Here is a 27,983-nt window from a genome sequence, read left to right as displayed (position 1 = left end):
TTGACGGATTAGAAGATCCGGTCCATTCACAGAAGACCGCTAATTGGGCCGGTCTAACTCGCCCATGAAATGGGCCGGAAGCCCAGATCAAATGAACCGGTTCCCCAGCCTCTATATACAGACCAAAAAGTTAGACGCCGGCTTGCTTGCTTCCTTGGTGCCAAAGCTACAAGGGGAGGGTTGGACGAGGGCTTCGCTCGCTCTTCCGGTCTTTTGCTTCAACGATCCATGGCGGCTGCGACGGCGATGGCGGAGGATCCCAACTTCGAGGACGACCAGCTATCCTCCATGACCACCGACGACGTCATCAGGGCCTCTCGCCTGCTCGACAACGAGATCCGCATCCTCAAGGTCTCAAACCCTAACCCCCGAAAACTAGGGTTTCCTTGATTTTCCGTTCGATCTTCACGGTGATTGTAATTGATCCTGCTGATCTCGAAATCTGTTGGCGTCCGACTGCAGGATGAGTTGCAGAGGGCGAATCTCGAACTTGAGTCCTTCAAGGAGAAAATCAAGGAGAATCAGGAGAAGATTAAGCTCAACAAGCAGCTGCCCTACCTTGTGGGGAACATCGTTGAGGTCAGTCCCTTGATCTGCTGCTTTATCTTGTAAATTCGTGAATCCATTTGCTTACTCTTTTGTTTTGGGGAAAAATTCTTCTTCCTGCATTATATCTTCTGTAGACATGTTAGTTTAAGGAAAAAAAGAACATCTCTCTTGAATGCATGGTCAATTGCTTCTCAATCTCGTTGCAGTTGCTTAGGGTAGCTTAGCTTATTTTGATCTATGCATTGCCATCTCAATAGCGTCTTTCTGTGTGTCTTCTTCCCTTCTGTTTTCTTTTTTTTGCTCTTAGAGTGTAATGCATCTTCCCTGCATATTTATAGAGGAGTGTTATGTTGATCTGCCGCACATCCCAATCTGCGTTAAATGAAACGTCTTAGTACCTGTACTTCTCTGAAAATTTGGAGCTTTATAATGGGTGTGGCTTCTCTTGGAAGTCCTATCTCTGATTGTAAGCAGCTTCACCAACAATTTAGAAATAGGACTTCCTATCTCTTGGAAGTCCTATCCTACTTTGTAGATAAAAAACTCAAAATAATTTAGAAATGCCACTGGTGAATTGACAAATATCTTGTAGTGATTTATTAGGATAATCAACATCTCAGCCAGCTCTCATTCTTGAAGTCTTTCTCATGTATTTTCTGTATATTCTTTTTTGGTTTATGAGATGGATGTATATGTGAGCGGCATATGAAGCTAGATAATTGAACTGAAATTATGAAAGAGAAGCAGTTAGGAAGAATTATTTATTCTGTCTCTTTTTCTAATGTTCGTCTTTTTTGACATTAAAGGTGCATGTTGATGGGTTAATTGTTTTGACACATACTATCTGTCTTCCAGCATATATACTTTTTTCTTATTTTTCCTTTCGTGAACATAAATAAATCCATTAGATTATTAAAGGACACATTTATCATGTTGCTTACCTTATTGTGTTGTCTAGATTTTGGAAATGAATCCAGAAGAAGAGGGCGAGGAAGATGGTGCCAATATTGATCTGGATTCTCAAAGGAAGGGCAAATGTGTTGTCTTAAAAACTTCGACACGACAAGTAAGCTAGGAGTCCTAACTCAGCCCAAATTTGCTTCTTTTGTTTATATCTAATATTACTTCTCTTTTTTGTTCTTGTGCAATTGGTGGTTTTGTCTGCCAAGATTTTTGCTTAATGTTTAACAAACATCTTGAAAGCTTGCCTTAATTGCCATCGGTTTTGAACTTACATAATTGCTCGTTTGTTCTTGTTCGCTCTTATTCTTTTTGGATCTTTTTAGCCATTTGAAAATTTGAACATGCATAATTTGTTGTTGAAGTTCTGTTGGATAAGTTATAAAAAAAGAGTGCAAGCCATATTAGAAACTGAAGCATCGCATAATATTTTGGTTTAACTGGTTAAATGGTTTGTATTGGTTTGAGAAAAAGGACCACAAAATGGAGTTTACTAGCTTGATATAAAAGTTCTTATGAACTATACAGAACTAAACCATGCACAGATCCTAATAATTGGTGGTGATGTTCTACATGTTGTTTCTCTTGCTTCATATACTGCAACTTCCCCTATGTTTCTAAATTTTGCTTTCTTAGAAGTTGTAGTTTGATGATTGTTTCTATGACATCACCATTTTTAGTTATATATTTGACTAACTAAGCTATTGGAGGCTTATTCCTGTTTGTTCTTTTGTTCCAGACTATCTTTCTTCCTGTTGTTGGATTAGTGGACCCTGATAAACTGAAACCTGGTGACCTTGTCGGGGTCAACAAAGATAGCTACTTGATCTTGGACACTCTTCCATCAGAATATGATTCACGAGTAAAGGCAATGGAAGTTGATGAAAAGCCAACGGAAGACTACAATGACATAGGAGGCCTTGAGAAGCAGGTATCCTAACTTTGTGCTATGGTCATACAAGTCCACCAAAGTGCTAAATCTGTCATGGGTTCTTCTGCAAGTCTAGAGCACCTTCAGACCTTCTAGATGTGGCCGTTAGATTGTTTAGTTGTGTACTTCGGGTTGAGAAGCGATAGAAAGCCTCTGAAAGTTGATCTTGTCTATATTGATTTATTTGCTTATACTTGTAATTCTCAGATCCAAGAACTTGTCGAGGCAATTGTGTTACCAATGACCCACAAAGATCGTTTCCAGAAATTAGGGATTCGTCCTCCTAAAGGAGTGCTTCTGTATGGACCTCCTGGAACTGGTAAGACTTTGATGGCTCGTGCATGTGCTGCACAAACAAATGCAACTTTCTTGAAGCTGGCAGGTCCTCAACTAGTTCAGGTACTTTGTAATTTCATAAGAACAGTTTGCAAAACTTTTACTCACATTTGTTGAGTTAATCTACAAATTATTCTTTCCCATTATTCCCTTCTTTACAAACTGTTCTCTCTTTCATTGTTTATTTTTTTAGGATAATATCACCAGTTACATTTTAATAAAGCATATGGTATGCTTTAAATTCATATTACAAGATGGTCATTATCAACTTGTAAATATTAGGAAAATCTGGCTGAGGATGAGAGGTTACTCTCATTCGAATTTAGCCTACTGCACGGGATACTTAATGCATGCAAATATGTGCATACTGCATAAGGAATATGGATTCTTGTTCTGTGCCTTTTATTTTAAAATATATCAGTATATAGCTGCTTAGTGATTATTTAACCAATTAATGCAGATGTTTATTGGTGATGGTGCAAAACTTGTTCGTGATGCCTTTCAACTAGCGAAGGAGAAATCTCCATGTATAATTTTTATAGATGAAATAGACGCAATAGGGACCAAACGTTTTGACAGGTATGACATTTTTCTTGTTCTTTTCACTCTTATAATATATATATTTCCATTCTTAGTGTTGGATAAGAGACTTGTTTATCGTACCATGTTGCAAGAAACTCGTTTGTGTCTTTTTCATTCGCAAGGTTGATGTAGTATAAGACCTAGCCTGTTAGAATTTTCTTTGTAACGGAATATATATGAATCAATTCACTCATAATTGTTAGTTAATAATTTAGTAAGCATGAGTGACCATCATTTGTCATTTTATTGTCATACGAGCTATGTAATTTGATGCATCTTAATTTGCTGGATTGATTAAAAAGCAAGCTCATGCCTTTATTCACTTCAGCATGGTGCACCATGCTGAGGTGCTGACATTTTTTTCCTGTTCTGATTTCACTTTCGAGAGAATAGTTTGTTTGATGAATTGTTTCCTTGCAAAGGAATTAAGTAAAGACAAATATACACAATCCCTATATTTTATCAAACATAAATGAGATATTTAAATTATGTGGTGAATGATTGCCTATTTTGAAATCCCTGGAAATAGAAACATTCATATACCTGATCCAGGAAGCTTTATGTCCTAATTGTTAGCTATAGTAGCTATGGTTTACTAAAGTGTTTTCCATATGAAGAATGCTATTTTGTGATGGGGCTGCTTTGGCAGAGTTGGAGCCATAAAGCTTTATCAGTGAGCATTGCCATGTGAAGGAGGCCAAAAATATCTCCTAGTTGATAGGGAGTTAAATGTTAGATTGGTCATTAGCATTACGATTAGGTGGTGAAGGTCAATCTTTAGTGATGCATATGCATTAGGTAGCAATCCTATTACAACTTATGAATTAGCTCGGAATTTAATAGAGGAAGTTTGTTTGAGTGGAGTTGCTTAACCTTAAGAAAGTAAGGATCTTCTTTATAGGGAAACCCAACTGTGTCATTGAATAGCAGTAGTTTATCTTTTAGAGAGACATTGTACTCATTTTTGTTTGCATTATTTTTGCAGTGAAGTGAGTGGAGACAGGGAGGTGCAACGGACAATGCTTGAATTACTTAACCAACTTGATGGTTTTAGCAGTGATGAACGCATAAAGGTCAGTGTTCTTATTTAGCTTATGATGTAAACAATATTATTTCCTTTTTGGTAGAAGCTGCCCATATGTTTGTAGCTTGATAATTTGAACAGTCTTCCTGCAGCTATATTAGCTTGTTCATCACTTGTCTTTGTAGTCTTTCTTCTGATCTGAAATTAAGTTCTTGAAATGCATCATGTGTGTTGCCTTAGACCAGATCAAGTATATCCCGATATCAATCATTAACATATATGGATAACAATACTTGAACTTCATCTGATGTCCTCCTCTTTCCTTGGCACGTGAAAATTATATACATATTCCTGAGTAGAGGCATCCATTACTAAATGCATTTTGCAAGTTAATAGTGAAGCAGTTTTCCAACTACAGTTCTAGGCATGAGTGTTTATAACAATCTATGCTAGATGCTTTATCAATATAACTAATCATGTCTGCTAGAAGTGCAGGTTTGAATTCACTTTTTGTGAGGTTACAACCGGATGAGCTTGTCTTGTAGAGTAGATAGCTGACATTTCTTTAACTTAGACTGTCATGTTAATATACCTTAAAAAGGTTTGGAACTTAAAAGCCAAACAGACCTTTGTATGTTAGAAATATGGTGCTTTAATCTTGCCCAGTCAGATAGGCTGCATCAGAGAGATGGACATATTTGCCAAAATGTGCTGTCTTCCTTTGTATTGTGTTATTGTGATGTAAGGTTGACAACAACATTAAGATAAGGCTGACCGCAACATCAAGAAATGCATTATCCTGCTGCACATTACTTTCAGATGTTTATTGGTCCTACTGCTAATAGTTTTCTACACACAATTAGTAATTTCCATTACACAGTCTTATGCTATCAAGCTTAAAATGATTCTGCGTGACTATACTTATTTCCTTGTTAGATTGCAGCCTTGGCAGTTAGGTTACCACCAGTTTGTGATGAGCCTTATGATGCTAGGTTTCACTTGCCTTCATCACTATCTCTCTCTCAAAGACATATATGCATGATTTTGGTTAATTGACAGGTTATAGCAGCAACAAATCGTGCTGACATTCTAGATCCTGCTCTTATGCGTTCTGGACGTCTAGATCGCAAGATAGAGTTCCCGCATCCATCCGAAGAGGCAAGAGCTCGAATATTGCAGGTAGCAAAAATGTTCTGTGCTGTGAGAAAATGCTTCAGTAAATTTTTATGTTGAAGAAAGCTAACATATGCTTATCATCTAATCTAGAAATAACTTGAAATGCATGTCCTCATGTTGTGAATTGAGCCCTATTTCCTTTTATCTCTGAAATTTAGATTCACTCGAGGAAAATGAATGTGCACCCTGATGTGAACTTTGAAGAGCTGGCTCGGTCGACTGACGATTTCAATGGGGCACAACTTAAAGCAGTCTGCGTAGAAGCTGGCATGCTTGCCCTGCGTCGAGATGCAACTGAGGTTCTCTTATGTTTCTCTTCGTTCTCCTATTTTGTTTAAATTTGTGCCCTATGAAAGCTGAATCTCTGCATTGTAACATCCAATTACCTTGTTTACATGCCTGATCTAATTTAACTTGCTTAAAGCTCATTTCCTCCGGTAGTACAATCATGCATACTGGCCATTGCTTTCTGTTTCATGACTCTTCTTGTTACAATAGTCTGACTGATTTTATATTTTGATTCAGGTGACACATGAAGATTTCAACGAAGGGATAATCCAAGTTCAAGCGAAGAAGAAAGCCAGCTTAAATTATTATGCTTAGTTTAGTTCCTGGTGCTATATACCCTGTGATCCACCTCATTCCAATCTTCCCGAGTCTCTTATTTTATTCTGAGTCACCAACAGCAACAGTTCTGATCATACCCTTATTCGAGACCTTTTTTTAGTGGTCATGCTCTGCACTATTTATCAAAGGTAGCGACTCATCATTTTAACTTGAGTTGTATGTGGGGTTCAATATAGTTGATCTTATACCATTACGCATTTGCATGTGTATTAATTACACTCTGGAACATCATTCATCGTCTAACTATTAAACTTATCATGCTGTAATAATGTCTTTAACATCGATAACCCTATAAAGTGCAACAGAGGACAGACATAACTGAGCTTAACAGAGACAAAAAGACTGACGGCCTTAAAATGCCGCACTTCAATATCCTTATTGAAGCGTGCAAGTAGTTATCATCACCTAGCCATCAGTCTCGATGATTTCCAAAGCAATTCAAATAACTTGTGCACTTTCTATAAGTCTTCTGTCAAAATAGCTTGGGCACTTTTCCGTATCGTCACCAGATTGCAATCGATCATCTCTCCAAGTCGAAATAAAGCGGTGAAGTCACGAGCAAAGCAGTGGTTTCTTTGTTCGATCAATTCGCGGTCGTGTACTGCATGCCAATCTGGACGTAGTACATTGCACCAGAAATCTCGAGTGTTATTAGCTGTTGTAGGCAGGCTGTTACATACATACATAAACATAATCCATCTATCCAAAGCAACACTCCAAAACACCTCCAATATTGGCTTATTAACATTTGCCACCAACAACAGTTTTGGCCGGATAATTCTGTCCAACTATTTTTATAACAAGATGATGGCTAATTTAACTGATAAAGATTTGACAGATGATCACAAGATGTTGAGCTCCAATTCAACTTTCGTCACTTGTTTTTTAAAAAAATTATAACAAATAAAAGTAGGACAATAACTTTGAGATCAAAACCTCACATAGATGCAAGCAACCTATAAAGGAAAATAATTGACTAATCATTTCCTTTTTTTTTGGTAGTCTTATCTACTGAATTAATCCCCGAATATATGTTTTTGCAATCTATGTAGACATACTATCTCCAAAAAAAAAGAAAAAAAAAAAAGAAAACAAAGGAGTCAATTTGATATTTCAACCAAGAATTTTAATAGAAAATCCAAACAGCAATTTGCAAACATATAAAAATAAGAGAGAAAAGAAATAGGAATTATCAAGCCAATCATTTTTCCCAAGTGGATCAGCTCTTCCAGGCATACACCAACAGCGAGAACCCACGCGCCCGCTGCAGCTCCACCTCCTCCGGGCTCGCCCACTCCATTACCGTCGAATTGCTCACCGATGACGCTGATGAGGTCGACGAGGACGAAGAACTCGTCTTCCTCAAGCTCTTCTTCCTCCCCATCCGCCTATCTCCGGCGCCGCCGCCACTACTGCTCTCGCTCCAATTACGGTTCATGTGCTTCCCATTATACCCCCGCGCCACCAGACTTTGGTACATCGCATTCCCGATATGCCCCTCCTGTTTTCCCTCTTCCTCTCCCTCGAATCGGAGGACGAACACGGCGTCCCCCGTCTCCGCCGCCCCGGCCGTGGCGACGCCGTGAGGAGCGGCCGTGTCGTCCTTGGAGTGGAAGAACCAGTTGTGGAGGTCCCACGAGACCTGGATCCGGCCGCAGCCGTCGACATCCGCCTTATCGCTCCCCCGGAACTTCCAACGGAGCCGACGGACCTGCAGGATCCGCTCGCCATCGACCCCTACCGACATCGCCACATCTCTCCCCTTATCCTTCGCCTCAAGCTCGATCGAGATCTCGCGGTCCCGGCCGCCCAGCCGGGCCCGTGTCAAGTACGATCTCCGGCCGCCTTGGTCCGCCAAAACAACGTGCTCCTGCCTCGAGACCAGCGCCGGGCGCGAGAGCAGGGGCGTCTGAGGCAGCCGGGCTTTCGACTTCTTAAAGGCCTCTTCGGCGAGATCCCCGGCAACAAGGAGCATCTCTCCATCCACGGAGACGGCGACGAAGAACCCGGCGGCCGGCTCTGGACCGCCCCCGGGAGGAAAGCTGGCGCGCGTCAGGTCCCACGCGAAGTCCACGCAGCGGTGGCCGCGGTCGTCCTTGAGGTGGAACCGCTTCGTCCCGCGCCGCTTCCAGAGCAGCCACGGCCGGATACGGAACCGGACGGGCTCTTCCTCATCCTCCTCGTCAGCGGACAGGCGGAGCTCTGTGCGGAGGGAGAGGCCTAGCACGGTGCGGGACCAGGTGAGGGCTGCGACGCCGAGGTGCGTCTCGTAGACCGAGGTCGTCAGGCTGGGCCCTGCCGCCTTCGATGGCGGCATCCCGGCGCCACCGCCACGGAAGCACGCCGGCATGGATTCTGGCATCCTCTCTCCAGCCCTCGTTGCCTATAATTTCCTCAGCAAACCGGAGCTGCAACAGATAAAAAAGCAGAGCTTTCGATGGAGAGAGACGGAGACGGAGAGAGAGAGAGAGTCTGGTCATCCAACAGGAGAGAGGGGCTGCAACATAAAACTCGAGAGCGGGGGCGTAACGTCACCGCGTCGGTGACCGCAACAACTCCATTGGATTCCGATGGCTTCTCGGATGTGGTGATTAATTACTTGTTAGTACTAACACTGGGTGATTAGTCTTAAGATCAGATGGAGAGCATTAAAGATTAGGAGGATCGATGAGATGCCGGCGACAGTTGCCGTCGTGCCCTCAGATTAGACTAATTGAAACACCAAATGATCGAGCAACAAAATCTAACACAAGATTCTAAATAGGTGGATATGATTCATCGTCCAAGTTGGTGTTGCATAGCCTTGACATTTGAATGGGAGACCAAGTCAAATGTCTGTAATTGCAGGGAAGGGTGTGGGTCAACAGGTCGAGTCAACGAAGGTGAATTCTCCAAATGAAAGATCTAAATGTACCGTGACGTCAGGAGAACAACAGCTTCTTCTTCTTCTCTCCCCCATCTGTTCCAACGAGCCATAATCTTCTCATTCTGAGATCGACACGACAATTCCGCTGTCTTGTTGTTCGGTGACTGATGAGATTTAGGTTTGACTCTGGGCTCATCAAACTTCGCGCTGTGATCGAGCTGGCAGGCGATGAATCAGCATGCAACTTTTCCTACCAACTCGAGGGGAGAGAGATTGCTTGCAAGTTAATTATGATGGCGTTCTCAATACTATTGTTGGCTGGTTGATCGTTCCTAACAGTCTCATCAACTTGATGCTCTCGAGAACACCGTTCTCTTACCTCTTTGAAGGGACTAAGTCTCCAGTGGAGAGCAGGAGACAAGTCCCATCTATGGTAGTGCTCCTACTGGCCGGCCGGCAGAAGGCCACAGTAGGATGCAACGTATACGTATTGAGAACTCATGTGTGCAAGCAACTGATGGAGACATTGTTCTTCTTCGTGTCCATGGAAGCAGGAAGCAGGAAGCAGGCATATGGTTTCTGCTGTTGCTTTGCTCATAAGCATCTCTTCATCTCTTGGTAGGAGTGGTGGCACAGGAAGAGGGAGGCTCCAAAGTCCAAAGAAACCCCACCTAATCCATGTGCCGTCTGATCCTCGCATGGCCCCCCATCTCCTTCCCCCTTCCCACAACCTCGCTGCAGAATCCAACGCTGATGAAAGGTCGATGATCCTCACCGGTCTCCACGGAGGAGAAGAGAGGATTGCAACCCATAGTACCGTAAAAATGGTGCGTTTGCTTTGCTGGTACACCTACTGATCAAACCAACAAAAACTGCTGCTGCTCCACATATGTATTTTTATATAGAGGCACTCACTGGTATAACCACTCTCCATTCAGAAGTGAATCGGATCACTTACTTCTGTGTTCTTACTTCTCCACCATAATTGGATTGAGAGATCAATTCAGATTATTGTCCTCCACCGCAAATGCTGCTCTGCCGATCATTGTAGATCTATTTCTAGCTTTACAGGCTTTGATGAGCCAGCAATCTAAGCTTAATAAAAATGGGCCGAGTTTGGCTTGTTTGGAGGCCCAAAATGAACATTGAGTAGCACGAAGCCTTGTGGGCCAAAATGGGCATCGTTAGGCCCATTTATATATGCTTATCCGCTTCGGCAGAGAACACGAGTTAGGCCCGAGAGGGTTTTGGATTGGGGTTTCTGCAGTCGCTTGCGGTGGTCTCGGGAGCAGCGGAAATGGTAAGTCTTCCACCCTCTTCCTTTCTTCTGATTGTTAGGATTAGGGTTAGGGTTTCGATTTTGGGAGGTGACTTGAACTGATGCCTCGGCTTGGTTGTTTCTTCTGCTGCAGCCGTCGCACAAGACGTTCCGGATCAAGAAGAAGCTGGCGAAGAAGATGAGGCAGAACCGGCCGATCCCCCACTGGATCCGCATGCGCACCGACAACACCATCAGGTGCTCTCGCTTCGATCCAACTCGGGCGTTTTGATCGCTTCTTGTCCTTCAACTCTACCATCCCATCTCATCTCCTAAATGGCGGTGCTTTCGTGGCTTGTTAGGTACAACGCGAAGCGCAGGCATTGGCGCCGCACGAAGCTAGGGTTCTGAGGTCACCCTAGACGGGCTCCTTTTGTTCTTCTCTTTTCTCTTAATAATCTATTTTCCCTTGCTTATGCTATGACCGAATTGCCATCAATGGCGATCATTTTGGAATGTTAGATTGCTTTGCCTAGTTGCTACACTACTCATTACTCCAACTGTACTCGTTTTCCTTTGCAATTGGTGTTCTTATGAAGATTATATGTCTGCAGTGATTTGTTTTGGGCTATTTTGATATGATGCAGTAGACTGCGAGCTGTGTGGTTTTAGTACATACAGATTTTAAGCTCCGTGACATGGATTTTATCTATAACCATCGTTAAAGCCAACTCAACCCTCCAAATTTTTAGGTTGTAGTAATTACTAATTCTTTAACATGCTTTGTAGTGTTTCCAATTGTACTCGTTTTCCTTTGCAATTGGTGTTCTTATGAAGATTATATACCTGCAGTGATTTGTTTTGGACTATTTTGATATGATGCAGTAGACTGCGAGCTGTGTGGTTTTAGTACACACAGATTTTAAGCTCTGCGACATGGATTTTATCGAAAACCATCGTTAAAGCCAACTCAACCCTCTAAATTTTTAGGTTGTAGTAATTACTAATTCTTTAACATGCTTTGTAGTGTTTTTATCTACTTGCATCCTCATTTGAGTTGATACTTCATTTCAGTGAAGAATGAGTAGAGAGCTATGCTCATGTATGATAATGAAATATTAGTTGTCAGCAAAACTGTTATGCAGTGTTTCTGGTTGAGGATAAGATTAATTAATGAATATGACTTGGAAATATGTTCACTGTGAATGGTCATCAGCAGTACATGTTCAACATGGGATCTTTTTGGGGTAGATTGTTTTTCAGGTAATACTGATCTTATTAGAAAAATACAAAAAAAACATTGGATCACACTAAGAGTTGACCTGGACAGGTTTGAACGTGAGATCTTTCCGAGGCAGATTGTTTTACATGTAATATTGTTATTATCAGAAAATCACATACATGAATTACATAAAGAGTTGATGATTCCATTAGGGCACATGCTTACAGAAACTTGTTATATGGTAAGAAAAGTGGTGCAATGTCTTGAAAGTACAAAGTAGTTATCGTATCATGTCTTGTGGAGATGGATTTTAGAATTGGGTCCTACCTTTCTAGAATATTGAAGCATTTGGCTGAAATGATGCTTCACTAAGGTAAAAGAACTGGCAGAGATGGTTCTTGTAATAAGGTCTAGTGTTGTCTATCATGTCTACTGAATGGTGCTATGTCAAGGTAAAAGTACTGGAGAAAATTGTTTTCCGCACCTTCTGAGAGCTGCTAAGTATATATGTTCTATCAAACATTTGTTCTAGAAATTGTGTTTATTCTTTGAACTGTATGGGAGTAAATCATCATATACTATCCTATCAAACAGAGTTGATAGTTTTTCATGTAATATTGACTATGCATCAAACAAAGAGTTGATCATTCATGTTATAGAATCTGGTTATATGGGTAAATGGTGCAATGTCTTGAATGTTGAAAGAGTTATTGGACAATGTTTTTGGAAGAGCTTTATAATAGGGTCCAATTGACTAGCATATCAAAGCACTTGAAAGAATGATGTTTTGCGAAGGTAAAAGAACCATAGGGATGGATTTGATAACAGAGTCGAAGCTTGTCTAGCATTTCGAAGCACTAGATTGGATGATGCTATGCTAAGGAACCGGTTAAAATTGTTCCCCACACCTTTTGAGATCTTCCTACGTATATCTATATTGTCAAATCATTTCTTCTACTGATTGTGCGTATTCTTTGAATTGTTTGAGAGTGAATCATCTCATGGAGTAGGATAGCTGCTTGCTGCTTGATATCTCACCCCATAGGAATGAGAACCGAGAAGGGGTATGTTGAAAATTGTTTATATCTTTGTCAATAATTATGTACATTCAGAATCGATATGGAACTTCTAATAGTGGTTCAGACAGAACTTGGTAGGGTGACCATCAGAACTTGGTCGGAGAATGAAACCAAGAGTTGATACTTGTTGCGTAACATCTCTTATGATTATTTTGAGAACTACTATTTGAGAATGGATTTCATCATTTTATTGACAAAAAAAAAAAAAAAAGCTAGGTGATGTATTTATCATCGATGAATGGACTTGTCATTTAGCTCCTCAATTCTGAGATGTTGACAGAGGATCGAGTACTTGATCATAAATTGTTATTGTGGATGCGTTGAGCCACTTCATTCTTCTTCTATGTTTGAGCAAGTAATCTATGAAAGGTTGATATCATCATATCCTGAGGATAGGAAGATGTAGTCTGATTCATTTGTTGATTCCATTGACAAGTATTTTTTTACCATCATCGTTATTGGGGAGACGTTTTGGTTGGCCTATCAGCCATAACAACTTAGGAAGAAGTGGCTCATTGTATGGTGACCCATTTGTCATCGATGGGTTTCAATTTTCCTGCTTTGAGATGGATTATGTAATCCATGAGCTTAGATCTTCTTTCATTGTACCCAAAACCAAGTGGATTTGCAAAAATTTCTGATCGACTAACCCAACACCTGTAGGAACAGAAGAGTGATGGGAAAAAGCATCACAATTTAAGTTTAGTATGTCTTACTCATCTACCGTAGATAGCTTGATGTATGTTATGATTTGTACTAAGTAATATAGATAACTTACAGTTGGAATTATCAGCCACTGACAGACCGGTTACGCTTACAAAATTTTGGAAAATGCGAAGTTACCCTCACAAAATTTTCAGGGGTGATGTGGTTGGTTGCATGGGCTTCACTCACTACTAGGAGTGACAACAACCCTGAAGGAATGATGCAGTCGCCACCACGTGTTTGCATGGCTTGGCGAGGAACCCGTCGTAGGGCGATCCGTGGAGCCGAAACAACGCGAGGGTGGTTCCGGTCGCCCCTCTCTCCCCTCTTCTTGCTCCTCGTCCTCCAGGTATGAATGAATGAACGAATGGCGCTGCCCCCACTTCGCTCGGCTCCCCGCAACGCGCCCGACACGTATCGGTTGGAGCCTCGAGCAACAGATGGCGAAGGGAGTCACCGGGTTCAGCGGCGGGCCACAGGACTCCGCCCCACCCCCTCCCCCTCCGCCTCCTATAAGTGAACGCATCCCCTCCCTCGCTTTCCTCACCGCCTATGAAGCAGTAGTGAGAGCGCAGAGAATAAGAGCAAGGAGAGAGGACGAACAAAGTAGTAGCCCATGCCTCTCCTGCTCTCCCCGTACCTCTTCCAGTAGCTCTCGGCCTCCAACAACCAGCACAACTTTGCACAGAAACCTAAAAAAACAAATAGCACAAGATGGCGACCGCCGGCGGTGATGGCTCCATCTCCCTGGAGCAGATCAAGAACGAGTCGGTCGACCTGGTAAGATCCTTTCCTCATTGCTGTACTGATTCCTTGTGTCTTCCATCGCTCATTATTCTTTTTGCCTTGGGTCGTGCAGGAGAGAATCCCGGTGGAGGAGGTGTTCGCGCAGCTGAAATGTAGCCGCGAGGGGCTCTCCTCTGCCGAAGGGGAGCAGCGGCTCCAAATCTTTGGCCCTAACAAACTCGAGGAGAAAACGGTGCAGTCTCTGTTTGCCCTTCTTCTTCTTCTTCTTCTTCTTCACCATGTAATCAGTGCTCGTCCTTCATTAGCTCGATTTCTCAGTTTCTTGTGTGTGTGTGTGTGTGTGTGTGTAACAGGAGAGCAAGTTCCTCAAGTTCTTGGGCTTCATGTGGAACCCGCTCTCTTGGGTCATGGAGATCGCCGCCATCATGGCCATCGCGATGGATAACGGAGGGGTAAATTCCATTCTGCTATCTCCTCTTCCGTCGGAGCATCTGACGATGTATAGCTGCAATTTCGCAGGGCGAGCCACCAGATTGGCAGGACTTCGTTGGAATCGTTGTCCTCCTCATCATCAACTCCACCATCAGCTTCATCGAGGAGAACAACGCTGGAAACGCCGCCGCAGCCCTCATGGCTGGCCTCGCTCCCAAGACTAAGGTCTCTTCCTAACATCCATGGATAGCTTGCTTGCACACCATGCCCTTCCTCGCTGATGTAAATGGGTGGTCTGGCACAGGTGTTGAGGGACGACAAGTGGTCCGAGCAGGAGGCGGCTATCCTCGTCCCCGGCGATATCATCAGCATCAAGCTCGGTGACATCATCCCGGCCGATGCCCGCCTCTTGGAGGGCGATCCTCTCAAAATCGACCAGTCTGCTCTCACCGGCGAGTCCCTCCCCGTGACGAAGCACCCCGGCGACGAGGTCTTCTCGGGTTCCACCTGCAAGCAAGGCGAGATCGAGGCCATCGTCATCGCCACCGGCGTCCACACCTTCTTCGGCAAGGCCGCGCACCTCGTCGACAGCACCAACAACGTGGGTCACTTCCAGAAGGTGCTGACGGCCATCGGAAACTTCTGCATCTGTTCCATCGCCATCGGTATGATCATCGAGATCATCGTCATGTACCCCATCCAGCACCGGAGGTATCGCGACGGCATCGACAACCTCCTGGTCCTGCTCATCGGTGGCATTCCGATCGCCATGCCCACCGTGCTGTCGGTCACCATGGCCATCGGATCCCACCGGTTATCAGAGCAGGGAGCCATCACCAAGAGGATGACCGCCATCGAGGAGATGGCTGGCATGGACGTGCTCTGCAGCGACAAGACCGGCACGCTCACCCTCAACAAGCTCACCGTCGACAAGAGCTTGATCGAGGTGATGCTCAAGTGCCAGCTTCTTGACTCATGGCGATTGGTCTCATATGCATCGGTTCTTGCAGGTGTTTGTGAGTGGCCTGGATAAGGATTCGGTGGTGCTGTATGCTGCAAGGGCGTCTAGGGTTGAGAACCAGGACGCCATCGATGCTTCCATTGTCAATATGCTGGCTGACCCTAAGGAGGTACTGAGCTGTTGCTACCTCTTCTGCCTTCTTCGTTGCATTGATCCATGCTCACGTTCATGAGCTCTGTGTTTGCAGGCACGTGCAGGGATCCAGGAAGTCCATTTTCTGCCATTTAATCCAGTCGACAAGCGCACTGCCATCACCTACATCGACTCCAATGGCAAGTGGCACCGATCAAGCAAGGGCGCACCTGAGCAGGTATCAGTGCATGCAAACGCTTCTGTGTGTTCCCCTTGATGCTGAGATTTCATCCTCTCTCTGTATCCTTCAGATTATTGACCTCTGCAACCTGAGAGATGATGCGAAGAAGAAGGTCCACAGCATGATCGACAAGTTCGCCGAGCGCGGTCTTCGCGCTCTCGGTGTGGCGAGGCAGGAGGTTCCCGAGGCCAACAAGGAAAGCGCCGGCGGTCCGTGGCAATTCATGGGCCTGTTGCCCCTCTTCGACCCTCCAAGGCACGACAGTGCCGAGACCATCCGCCGTGCCCTCGACCTCGGCGTCAACGTCAAGATGATCACCGGCGACCAGCTTGCCATCGGCAAGGAGACTGGGCGCAGGCTTGGCATGGGAACCAACATGTATCCTTCCTCGACCCTTCTTGGCGAGAAGAACGACGACGTCAGTGGCCTCCCCATCGACGAGCTCATCGAGAAGGCCGATGGGTTTGCCGGAGTCTTCCCTGGTAAGGATGAGTTCCATGATCTCTGTGCTGGAGAACTGATGCTGCGTTGATGGGCCTACTCACGGGTGGCTGATTGATGTGGTGGTTCAGAGCACAAGTATGAGATCGTGAAGAGGCTGCAGGACAGGAAGCACATCTGCGGCATGACAGGGGACGGCGTCAACGACGCACCGGCGCTGAAGAAGGCAGACATCGGCATCGCGGTGGCGGACGCGACGGACGCGGCGCGCAGCGCGTCGGACATCGTGCTGACGGAGCCCGGGCTCAGCGTCATCGTCAGCGCGGTGCTGACAAGCCGCGCCATCTTCCAGCGCATGAAGAACTACACCATATACGCCGTCTCCATCACCATCCGTATCGTGCTCGGCTTCATGCTCATCGCCCTCATCTGGCGCTTCGACTTCTCCCCCTTCATGGTTCTTATCATCGCCATCCTCAACGACGGCACCATCATGACCATCTCCAAGGACAGGGTGAAGCCTTCCCCCCTGCCCGACTCATGGAAGCTCCGGGAGATCTTCGCCACCGGAATCGTCCTCGGCACCTACCTCGCCCTGATGACCGTCGTCTTCTTCTGGCTAGCTCACGACACCGACTTCTTCCCCGTGAGTAGCAGCAGCTCCTGCTCTTTGCAGCAGCAACGAAGTGACCGCTAACGCATCGCAATTCCCCTCTGCAAACAGGAAAAGTTCGGCGTTAAGCCGATCAGAGACAACCTCAATGAGTTGACGGCAGCACTCTACCTGCAAGTGAGCATCATCAGCCAGGCGCTCATCTTCGTCACCAGGTCGCGGAGCTGGTCCTTCGTCGAGCGCCCCGGCCTGCTGCTGGTCACCGCATTTATCGCCGCCCAGCTGGTAATCCCGTCGTCTTCATCCTTTGCGCGGTTGTTCGTTCTTCATCAGATCCGCTGAAACACTCCCTCCCTTGGATGATAGGTGGCGACGGTGATCGCGGCGTACGCATCATGGGGGTTTGCCAGGATTCAGGGCATCGGGTGGGGATGGGCAGGGATCATCTGGCTCTTCAGCTTGGTCACCTACTTCCCTCTCGACGTCCTCAAGTTCATCATCCGCTACACGCTCAGCGGCAAGGCCTGGGACAACCTTCTCGAGAACAAGGTCTTCCTTCTTCCCGGTATCTGATGAAGGCCATTGCGGCACATGCATCTCACCCCATACTCCACCATATGATTGCAGACGGCATTCACCACGAAGAAGGATTACGGGCGGGGCGAGAGGGAGGCGCAGTGGGCTCTGGCGCAGCGCACCCTGCACGGCCTGCAGCCGGCGGACACCCCCGGACTCTTCAACGACAAGAGCAGCTACAGGGAGCTGTCGGAGATCGCGGAGCAGGCAAAGAAGCGCGCCGAGGTTGCCCGGTAATCCACCAATCTGACCTGCGTTAAACTTGTAGTAAGATGGATTTCATGCCAGTAGCAATTACATGAGGGATGATGAATGCAATCAAACGTATATGATGCAGGCTAAGGGAACTGCACACGCTTAAAGGCCACGTCGAGTCGGTCGTGAAGCTCAAGGGATTGGACATTGAGACGATACAGCAGCACTACACCGTATAAAGCAAAGCATATATATAAATATATATATGCATAAAGAGACATGAAAGTGCTGTTTTTTCTATTTGTATGCGTGGAGATTATGTGACGTCTTATGATATGCCAGACTAAATTGATCGATCTTACTAGGAAACATTTATTTACTTGCCTGATGTTGGCGTGTGTTAATGGGCTCCTCGTCTATGCTCCAATTCCTGTGGGGTTGGGAGTGCGCGTCCCGTTTCTGTACCTTAAATATGAAGCATAAGATCAACCAAAATCCTCCTAGAAATAAGAGAATAAAAATACAAAATAAATGGCCAGCAGGACTATCATTCTACACTGCATGCTTAAAAGAACCACAAAGCTAGCAAATATACAATCAATTGACATTTAGAGAAACCTTAATAAATTAGGAGATAAAAATTCTAAACGGAATTTGAATGAAGTTAATATAACCCTAGAAAAGTCTGCTAATTCTCAATAAAGTAAATATCAGGATACTAACAAGGCTTTGAGCAGCTGACAATAAAATAATTTCATTGAATTAATCAAATTTCACAAAACAACATACCAGTTATTTTTAACTTGAATGAAACGAAATAAACTCGACAAAATGACATGCCAACTTTGTGAATGATTACCTTTGCTTTTTTATCTCCATGTAAGCAAACAAGACAATCATATCTCATCACCGTTGCTCAGCTTATATAACGGAAACACAATTTTTTTAACCAGAAGAAACTGATCCAAGAACTACAGTCTCACATTATGGCCTTAAAGACAAAATTACAGTCTGCTGGCTTCCACCAAGGAAAGCAGAATTCAAGGAAAATATGAACTTATGTTCAATTTATATCAGACTTAATCCATCCTTCCCTTTAAGGTTCTTTCCTGCACTTCGGTTGGTGTCCTGCAAAGAATGAAAAAAGAATTTGGTGAATGGATATGATGATTTTAGATTGATGGGATGTCGGAAGCTCTATGATGCACGTGCTTGATGCCATCTATAAGAAAAGAAAAGAAAAGAAAAAAACAGAAGGGAACAGATTTTCTAGTGCATTTAGTCTTATTTCTTTTGGTTGCCATGTGCATACATGCCTTCAGAATTCAAAGATAAAGCTTGCAGCATAGAGACAATGGACAAATCTGTTTTTACATATTTACTAGAATCCTACAAGAAACAAAAACATAAATGATCTAAGAGTAACCAAATAGAGTATCATCAGACTTACACAAGAAGGACATGCCCTCCCCAACCACTCAAACAATCACGATCCACAGACGATAATAAAGCTTGTGAGATTGTCTCAAACAATTCTTCAGGTTCCTAGTAAGAAGAAAGAACAATGTTTAGACATGCTGCTAGCTTCAAGAAAGAGAGAGAAGTCACCAACAAGTGCAGATAAGAACATGAACAAACAAAAAGCACGCAAACTGTACTGGTTCCTTCTTCCATGTGTTATTTAAATGTCCCCAAATTTAATCTGAATTCCTTTTACTACATAAAGGAATTGTATTATTTCATTGTTTTACCATGTTGTGACATGCATTTAAAAAATAAAGAAACTAAATCAATAATGCTTTTACATACTTCTAGCAATACAAACTCTCATATTCGTGCAATCACACCTTTGGAGTACCCAAGTATCGAACCTACTTGAACATTACGGAGCGATCTGCGCTCCTCTGTTGCCCCCAATCACCCATGTTATTCCCTCATTCAATGTGTCAGTAGAGAAGCCCTTAATGTCATGCTTGCTCCTGTAGATCGGTATTACTCTAATACCAAATTGTTAGGAGTAGCCCCTGCTAAACAGGGTGTCCTATTTTGACTAACAAGAAAATCCAAGGAATTAATCTAAATAAAAAACTAAGAATTTCATTACTAAAAAAATTCTACAAAAAAAAAAGTAAAGCAGTCAACAAAAACAACCAGAAAAAGAGTATAGTTTAACTATTTACAGTCTATCCATTCTCTCATCCATTCAAATTGCAGACACAATTAAAAAGTTAATTACCTAATTATTCATTTAACATCAACATTCACTGCATCAATGCTCTATGCAGATTTCCTTTTGGGGTCCTGGCTCCTGTTTGGGCCAGAACACAAGTTGCCGACTCACGTTCCCATAAGGAACAAAATTCCCAAACCACGTGCTGTTCTAATTTTGTCAGTGGAGTATATGAGGGAAGATCATGGATAGCTCGATTTCACGTGGCAGACAACTCTGCTTCGGCACATATAAACTAGTGGGCAACGTGGTAGGTTGGCTGTGGTGGTCAACATTGGTTGATGTGCACAGCACCATACTTAGTGTGACACAAGAGAGTGGGTAAAAGTGTTGAGAATGCAACCCTTTCTTCTGTTTAAAAGGTGAATCACTTGTTCTGGTTGGAGGACTAGGTAGAAAGAAAAGAAATAATGCTTGTTTATCTGAACCCCAAAGTTTCATCTGAAGAAGTGATTTCTCGGGAACAACATCCTCAAAAAATTAAAATACAAGGCCTAAAAAAACATGCTTTCAACACCCATCTCTTGCAACTTCCTGGATGCATGGCAGATGTAAACAGATAAGATGGTTCACCATCAAAAGAGACATCTAGCTTTTTAAGTTCCGGATACCGCAAGGAAAACCAGAAAAAAAAAGTCCAAATAAAGCTTCTCTATAAGCTCACTTACACCTATCAATACTATAAGAATTAGCATTGACGTAATAATTCCTAGAGTTTTGCATGTTTCAGAAAAGATCAATTGGCTAAATGAATCCAAGTTAAGGTGGGGAACATACATACTGTCAGATCAAGTACTCCAAGATAGTAAGTTACCATGTTAGGCTTGTACATGGATTCACAAGCACCATAAAGAGACTCTGAGGCTGTACCAGAGACGACAAAATCTTTGGCAAGTTCCCTGCACCCAAGTAAACATCCACTAAACGGCATGAATATATATAGTGTGTGTTTCATTGTGTTTTATAATATATATATATATATATATATATATATATATATATATATATGTGTGGCTTTTTTAATATGTTTTATAGAATGTACTAGGATCTCTTCAATGGTCATGGTTATTGAGTAAAGCATCAGTCATTTTTTATTGTTGTCTATAATATTTGACTTGCTAACTGCAAAAAGAATATTTTTCTACGAGTGCAGAGATAGACAGAGCATCAATGAGATGTAGCAACAACACAAACAAGTAATATGAGTTTATTGAAAAGTTGTAAACATGGTAGAAGAAAACAGAGCAAAAAAGATGTGTGATTGAACTATCAGTTGCCACAATCTCCTCAGTACACCAAGATGCCTAATTCGAAATTCCCTATGTTGATTGCACCAATTTCACTTGGGTCTCTTTCCATTAACCAACTCAACAAGACATAGTAATCTCTCATTTTCCAAATAAAGTACTACTCAGTGACTGTCAGGGCATTATGTGCGACAGAACACCTATGAGCACATGTAGGACAAAATATAGTTATTTGTTCTAACTAGTTCTATGAACATTTTTTCAAGGTCCACCAGTGTTGTATTTTGTATTCTAAGAAGCTAAGAGCAAAGCATGCACCAAGCACAGCAATGCATACTTGTGCCTCCATCTTGTTTGAGAGTTTCTCATGAACACAATAAAGCTAGAACTATGCAAAAAAGTGGTGTACTTATCATGAGGTATATTCATAAAACTGCATGAAGCAATGCATTTAGGACCATTACAAGAATACATATGAGACTTGTTATGAAAACAAGGAACCAGAGAAGCACCTATATGCCAATATACATGACAAACATAGAAATTTGTTGATATGAAGAAATTTCAAGAGATATCTGTGATATATTAAATAATAGATAGACACTAAAAGATCCATGGGGCCAGCCCAAATAGTTTGGACATTATGGCTTGTTTTTTGTTTTGTTTTGTGACAATCTAGAAAGACCATATACAACATATGAAAATAGAAGCCAACAAAATAGATGACAATCTATTTCAAATCTAAGGATTCACCTGAAAATCATTCTGTACCAAGATCTATTTGAAATTATTAAGTTTGTTACATGAAAATTACTTCAGAGAAACTTTCTGATTGATTCAACAACGTACACACTACCTCAACTCCTACAAAATCCTGTACCTTAAAACATGCAGGAAGCATCACTAATCTTTTCTATGAAATGATATTACAGTACATCTTGCAGTAGATACATTTAAATTTCTTCTGGGAGTAACTTATAATTACAAATGTTTAGGATGATTTCCTACAGAGATGCAATCATGTAAAATGTCAGTACAATATTAAACTTTCAACATGAAGCACAAACAAAAAAGAGAGAATAAAAATGCCCAAGAGTATAGGAATATTTTAGTTGATATACATATATACACACTCTACTAACAACTTTATTTAGTTATATACTTTATATATACACACACATTAGTTGGTAAATATACATAGGCAATAATAAGGTTAACAAAATAGCCGTCAATTACAATAAAAATAGCTGTATGTGTTGTAAGTTGAAATTGTTTAAAGCAATATTTAAGAATGATCCATGGGTAAGGCAAGAGAAAAAGATGCATACTTGGCACCAAGGCAATCCATGGTACAAATGAATGGAACATCATCGTCACCTAGTCCAGCAATTACAGGCTGACAGAAGTATGGACCAAATCTACAACCAGAGCCAAAGTAACAAGACAATTCTTCTGTGAGAACATCAATATGGAATTGAAAAGAAGCTAACGAAAATTAAAAGCAGATCAAAAAACAAAAAATACAACAGGAAAAAATGGTCAAGTAGCAGATATGATTCTTCAGTTCTAGAGTGCATGCATATCTTTCATATGGTTAAAGCATTTTAAAGATGTTCACAATCAATTAATGTTTATTATCATAAACTATCCAAAGAAACTCTGATACCTTAATATTTCAACTAAACATTTAACAAATGAACATGATACAAATGAATATAACCAAATTATATATGTTATTTCCTACTTAAGTCATTTCTTCTTTCATCCAAATAACTAAGTTGCATATGTTAATAAATTGGTTTTGTTTGCATACTTTTATCACTTATCAAAGCAACACTGAAGCTTAAGGAGCACCATGGTAGCAAATAATAGTTAACTATTCATTTTATAGGCCTTGTCACTGGTTAATGTTCATCAAAAGTTTCAGAGGTGAGTACCGCCTTAGCTGAAAATATCCATATCTCACTAGTAAAAATAACCAAAACCCATCTTTTCTTTACAACTTATAATTGCAGAGCAAACCTTTTCTCATACAGCAGAGCCGAAACGAGGCTGGCAAAAGTCTGGGGCTTCATATCCCTCTCCTCCCTCAGCTGATAAAGCTTGTGGCGAAAGACCAGCCGCTGGTACCTTATGTCCCCAACAACAACAGGCAGCAGGAGATCAAATTCGCACATCAAAACCTAGTCCGGCAAACGAAATAGTCCAGGATAGAGGTCAGCTCACATGGTTTGGGCGTCGGTGGCGAGGCCAGAGAGGCCGATGTAGAGCTTGTCGTGGATCTTGAAGATCCTCTGGAAATCAGTAGCGACGGTCTGGAGGTTAACCCCAAGGCGGCGGTCGCTGGCGATCGCAAAGCAATTCTTCCCAACCATCGCCACCAGGGCGCTCCCATTGTACTCAAAGATCTGAAGGGAAAACACACATTAGATTCCTTTCAGAAGACGAGAAGAACGAGGGGTTTAGTTTTTCGATCAAATGCGTACCGACATCAGTCAGCGAGGAGAGAGAAGAGACGAAGACGAGCGCGAAGGAAGAGAAAGGGAAGTGGCTTGGTGAACACTCCTTGGAATTACTAGGGATTTAAAGTGTCGTCCAAAGCAGGCTTTCTTGGGCTTTAAATGGGGTCCCATGACCTTCGGGCTAAGTTGGAACCCTAGACCGGATGTAGAGTGGCCCAAAAAAATTGTAAATGGCCGAAACATGACAAAATTTCGTATTCTTATTCTCACGTCGGCGATTAGAATGCGGCGTTAGAGAACTGATCGGTTAAGTTACCGCACACCAAAGCAACGGTAAGCTGGCACCCAGAACTCCTAATGGTCGTTTTCTTAACGTCACAGCGGTCGTTAGACCCAGAGTTACAAATCTATCGGTGAACTTACCGCACAAAAGGAAGATTGTTAAGTGGTCTAAAAAATTTTAAACTTTATCAAAATTGTGCAAATTCCGTCTTCTTACTCTCACTTGCGGTGATCAGAATCCAAATATGTGGCGCACCCCTCGACGCGCTCGAGCGCCCTCATGCCACCACGAAGGTCGAGGACGATGAAAGAGGTAGGTCTCTCTCTCTCTCTCTCTCTCTCTCTCTCGAGCTTCCTCATTCCACCTGTGGACTCATCGCCTCTCCCTCCACAGTCGCGGTCGCCGGCGAAAACCTACAAAAAACCCCGATTCATAGCCGAACGCCTCACCACCTCCTTCGGCTTCTTCCAGAGGTGGCCGCCCATCACTCAACTCCACAAAACCCCGTCCTCAAAATCCAATTTTTCACCCAAATGCAAGAGGACAATTATGCTGCTGAAAAATAGTCTGTAAATTAGCAATGTGTACAACTTCAACATCCAACAGATTGAACTTGAATGGCTCACTTTGATATGCTTTTCCATTGGGTGAACTCAGATGGAAGAACACTTTCATTGGAGGAAAGCACAGCTTGGGCCGTCAACTTCCCTACAAATCCATGGTACAGAAGTCCCCTCGAACCCAGACCTCCAACCAACCAATACCTGCACTTGACGCTCTCACCAATAATGTCATCAACACATCCCAATAGTGGGAGAGAGCCATAAGGAGTCAGCGGTGGCATCGCCCTCAGGCCGGCTTGTGCTTCGACAAAAGTCCAGTTTCGTATGGGTGGATACACGGCAGAGGCTTTCGGCATCAGTTCTTCCATCGCCCTCGAAGCTTCTTCTTCCGACACACTCGATGCATAATCTTTGGAATTCCAATCCCAAGTTGATCCCACCAATACGCTCCGTGGTTCTCGGAACGCAAGCCATGCGTCCGACAAGATCGAGGGTCTTTGGTGATCATATTCACCTCTGCAGGATGATTCTCTCAAAAGACATTGCATTAGAAGATTTGAGTGAGAAGATAAATTTGACTGTCGGTACAAGAAACGCTGAGGGAAGCAATGATTCATACGGGAGATCATATGGCAATTGGAGCTTAGCAATAACGCCTCTGCATGTCCTCAGGGGAAGCTTTCCCGAGAGTTGTGGAAGCTTGTCCACTTTAGCACCAAGGCAAATAACCACTGCGTCGTATTCCTCTGCACATTCTCACTGGAAGTTAGAACAACGGTAGTATGCTAGCATTTCAATGCATAGGATAGATATATAGGATAGATATATAGGATTGCATTGCATGCAGATAACAATTAGAATAACTTCAGGTGAAAATAACTAGAGAGGATGCATATTTAGAATTAGATGAAGTATATGCAATGATCTGCTAATATTCAAGAAGAAAATGATTCGAGCAGAAAACATTGGAACATTTTCCCTGAAAGCCCAAAGTTTGGCACGTATGTATCTGATGCTTAGATTTTCTGCAATCCAATCTTCAAGAAAAAACAAGTACTAATTTACTAGATTCCCACAATCACATAGAATTTAGGTGGAATTGCTTTAACTTCAGGGTCAAATTCAGAATTGAACTTGAACGCATAAGTTGAAGAGTTAATGTGCTGATAGTCAATATAAATATCTGTGAATTGCATTTTTCATGGTGGTTAATATTCTAGAGAAAAATAAGCAACAGTTAAGTAACTTTAACAAGACTTTTTCATGATAACATGTTATCAAAGTTGCTCGCAAATCGAAACTTCTAGAAGAAAGCATGTTTTGCCAAGAATCAATCTTCACGAGAGTTTGACCAACACACGAATTAATTTTCCATTATATTTTTTATGTTCGACAGAGGTCGAAGGGAAAGGAGGGCATGATTGGCAGAATAAATTGTTTACCTGATAGTTGGTGGAGACTGTTGATCGATTCTTTGAATAGGTAAATCTCTCTTTCTTCGCATTCTGCCAGATCATTGCATGCTAAAAACAGTGCCTACATAAAGAATATTTAATCGCCAAGTGAGCATCTAAAGAAACTTTGTCCAAGATTAAAGCAACCATAAGAGAAAGTGAGAAACACATTTGCACCTGAAGATATCGTTTTGGATGGATGTTCATAGCCAGGGGCATATAAACAGCTAAGTCAAGTGGCACACACAAATCAGGCACCAGATATCGAGCAGCACTCCTATCTAGGAGTTCCAGATAGCAACTCTCAGAGAAACTCTGAGCATTCTAATCACTTGAAGAAGAAATAAAGGTCACTAAGCAAGTAATACAAAACAACAATCAATCTGCAATGCTAAATGGTTTTACCTCCCTCAAAACGTCAACATTCTTCTGAGATGCAGGTCTTATTATTCCCCTATAATATGGAACAAAACATGCATCAGCCTCAAAGACTGAAGCATCTGAGAAATTTGCTGCTGTTACTTACTGTAAGTCAGAATCGAGGAGATGTGATCGACATACATTCGGACACTGTCCACATGTAACTAATTTGTGGTCTAAAATTTACATGTTTTGTATGAACAGAAATGCAGCATATTTACATGAACTCTAAGGTGGTCTATTGGAAATGAAGTATGAATGTGTTGTGGAAATGATTACCTTTTCCAGACAATTCTTTCTTTGAAGCTACAAAATGAGTCTTGAGGAGCATTACTCGAAGCTCTGGCTTCCACCGCTCTGTTTGCAATAATTAACAAATCTAAGCACTCTCTCCAGCACTCCGAACCTCTCCAAAGAAGCTTAGCTGCAATTAGCAACAAGATGGATTGTTTCAAGAGGTTGGTCAGAAACTGAAGCTTGCATAAATTTCAAAAGAATACGACTTTATGTTTTCGACATATTTAACATAAATCCGAGAGAACTATGGGCACCTTTAGGAGAGTAAGGATGAAGGAGCCCTCCAGATGCACCAGATGCACCACCACCTATCCCAGCATCATCATAAATATCTATACAAATCCGTGAATCGTCAGAGCTTTGCTGCATGACATAGGACGATAGCGTGTCGCGCAAATGTATCAGTAAAATGCCCGTTCTTGCACGTAGGTGACATTTCGCCCTAACCAATAAGACGACGGCAACTAAATCTAGAGGAAATTTCACTCCACTCGTGCAGGCAATTCATCATACACCTCGCTTGCGAGGCTAAATTCTTCACTGACAAGAAGAAAAATAACGGAATCACGCGCGAGGAAGGAAAAAGAGAAAATTACGACCTTGAGAAGATGCCAGGCCACCGACAGTCCTGCGAATCCAGCTCCGAGGATCGCATATCTCAAACTTGGCTTGTACAGAGCGGATAATGCGGTGGGAGGGGTAAGGCAATTGGAGGAGCAGAGAGGAGGAGAGGCCTTGGAGTAGTTCCTTCTACCGGTGGGAGAAGCACACCGAGCCTTGTCCATTCGCCACCAATGCTTAGGGTCTTTAGGGTCTGCGACGAAGCCATCTGGGACCGGCGGATGGACGCGGAGGGGAAGGCTGACGCCCGACGGCATGAGAGAGATAAAAAGAGCGTGACTACCGTGTATGGCATCATATATATCGTTGTATGCGTGTCGACGTTTCAAAGATCCGTTATAAACAAAAAACGAATTATAACGGTCGTTATTGAACTCAGATAAATACAAGAAATTCTAGAAAATATTTTTTTACCATATATTACATAATATATTTATGTAGGATGACATGTATGCGATTTTTGGACTCAGTCCCACATTCATTAAAGAATAAGAGAATCAAAAACTCATTTGTAGTCGAGTCATCATTATCTTCAAAGTTCCGAAAGAAAAAACTGTGTAGATACGCTCATTACTAAAAACGATGCTAATATCATCCGCATCAATGGCGAACCAATCAAATATTGACTTATTAATACCGTTTTTGGAGTGAGATGCTAACATCAACCATGCAATGCTGTATAGGAGAAACCATTGCAAAGAGAAGACCATTATTATATGCTTGTAAAACATGCTATAGATATATTATATGACG

General features: G+C 42.6%; 6 protein-coding genes across 9 annotated transcripts; 3 read left to right on the top strand and 3 right to left on the bottom strand.

The window, feature by feature from the left end:
* The first annotated feature begins 144 nt into the window (after positions 1-144).
* LOC135623001 (26S proteasome regulatory subunit 6A homolog) lies at positions 145-6,382 on the top strand. Its single transcript, XM_065125445.1, has 10 exons — positions 145-351; positions 463-579; positions 1,508-1,615; positions 2,249-2,440; positions 2,648-2,839; positions 3,237-3,355; positions 4,344-4,431; positions 5,442-5,561; positions 5,717-5,857; positions 6,084-6,382. The coding sequence occupies exons 1-10, from the start codon at positions 229-231 to the stop codon at positions 6,159-6,161; spliced, it is 1,278 nt and encodes a 425-aa protein (XP_064981517.1). The 5' UTR covers positions 145-228; the 3' UTR covers positions 6,162-6,382.
* Positions 6,383-7,272: 890 nt separating this feature from the next.
* On the bottom strand, positions 7,273-8,886 carry LOC103997840 (uncharacterized). The gene has a single exon (XM_009419166.3). The coding sequence runs from the start codon at positions 8,545-8,547 to the stop codon at positions 7,405-7,407; it is 1,143 nt and encodes a 380-aa protein (XP_009417441.2). The 5' UTR covers positions 8,548-8,886; the 3' UTR covers positions 7,273-7,404.
* A 1,310-nt stretch (positions 8,887-10,196) lies between these two features.
* LOC135623000 (large ribosomal subunit protein eL39) lies at positions 10,197-10,912 on the top strand. Its single transcript, XM_065125444.1, has 3 exons — positions 10,197-10,351; positions 10,464-10,567; positions 10,672-10,912. Exons 1-3 carry the CDS (start codon positions 10,349-10,351, stop codon positions 10,718-10,720), a joined length of 156 nt encoding a protein of 51 aa, XP_064981516.1. The 5' UTR covers positions 10,197-10,348; the 3' UTR covers positions 10,721-10,912.
* Positions 10,913-12,834: 1,922 nt separating this feature from the next.
* Positions 12,835-18,032, top strand: LOC103997839 (plasma membrane ATPase-like). The gene is made up of 13 exons (XM_009419165.3): positions 12,835-14,095; positions 14,175-14,294; positions 14,416-14,514; positions 14,582-14,719; positions 14,799-15,440; positions 15,505-15,624; positions 15,703-15,825; positions 15,899-16,310; positions 16,401-16,915; positions 16,994-17,167; positions 17,249-17,431; positions 17,510-17,691; positions 17,796-18,032. The coding sequence occupies exons 1-13, from the start codon at positions 14,030-14,032 to the stop codon at positions 17,890-17,892; spliced, it is 2,871 nt and encodes a 956-aa protein (XP_009417440.2). The 5' UTR covers positions 12,835-14,029; the 3' UTR covers positions 17,893-18,032.
* A 542-nt stretch (positions 18,033-18,574) lies between these two features.
* LOC135583322 (proteasome subunit beta type-3) lies at positions 18,575-23,765 on the bottom strand. 2 transcript variants are annotated; one of them, XM_065125442.1, is made up of 7 exons: positions 23,617-23,765; positions 23,357-23,538; positions 23,153-23,260; positions 22,459-22,548; positions 20,698-20,782; positions 19,104-19,198; positions 18,575-18,781 (listed from the first exon to the last, which is right to left on the bottom strand). In XM_065125442.1, the coding sequence occupies exons 1-7, from the start codon at positions 23,620-23,622 to the stop codon at positions 18,733-18,735; spliced, it is 615 nt and encodes a 204-aa protein (XP_064981514.1). In that variant the 5' UTR covers positions 23,623-23,765; the 3' UTR covers positions 18,575-18,732. The 2 variants fall into 2 exon arrangements, with proteins under 2 accessions (XP_064981514.1, XP_064981515.1); XM_065125443.1 differs by lacking the exon at positions 18,575-18,781 and having other exon boundaries at positions 19,120-19,198; positions 20,661-20,782.
* A 166-nt stretch (positions 23,766-23,931) lies between these two features.
* On the bottom strand, positions 23,932-27,479 carry LOC103997836 (uncharacterized). 3 transcript variants are annotated; one of them, XM_009419163.3, is made up of 9 exons: positions 27,209-27,479; positions 26,864-26,972; positions 26,592-26,736; positions 26,298-26,346; positions 26,070-26,216; positions 25,881-25,974; positions 25,058-25,184; positions 24,502-24,954; positions 23,932-24,430 (listed from the first exon to the last, which is right to left on the bottom strand). In XM_009419163.3, the coding sequence occupies exons 1-9, from the start codon at positions 27,392-27,394 to the stop codon at positions 24,364-24,366; spliced, it is 1,377 nt and encodes a 458-aa protein (XP_009417438.3). In that variant the 5' UTR covers positions 27,395-27,479; the 3' UTR covers positions 23,932-24,363. The 3 variants fall into 3 exon arrangements, with proteins under 3 accessions (XP_009417438.3, XP_064981513.1, XP_018686948.2); XM_065125441.1 differs by having other exon boundaries at positions 26,864-27,051; positions 27,209-27,414; XM_018831403.2 differs by having other exon boundaries at positions 26,864-26,941; positions 27,209-27,333.
* Between the last annotated feature and the right edge of the window lie 504 nt (positions 27,480-27,983).

Source organism: Musa acuminata, chromosome BXJ2-9 (genome assembly GCF_036884655.1).
Source record: "Musa acuminata AAA Group cultivar baxijiao chromosome BXJ2-9, Cavendish_Baxijiao_AAA, whole genome shotgun sequence".
NCBI lineage: Eukaryota > Viridiplantae > Streptophyta > Magnoliopsida > Zingiberales > Musaceae > Musa > Musa acuminata.
This window is presented reverse-complemented; position numbering and strand designations above follow the sequence as displayed.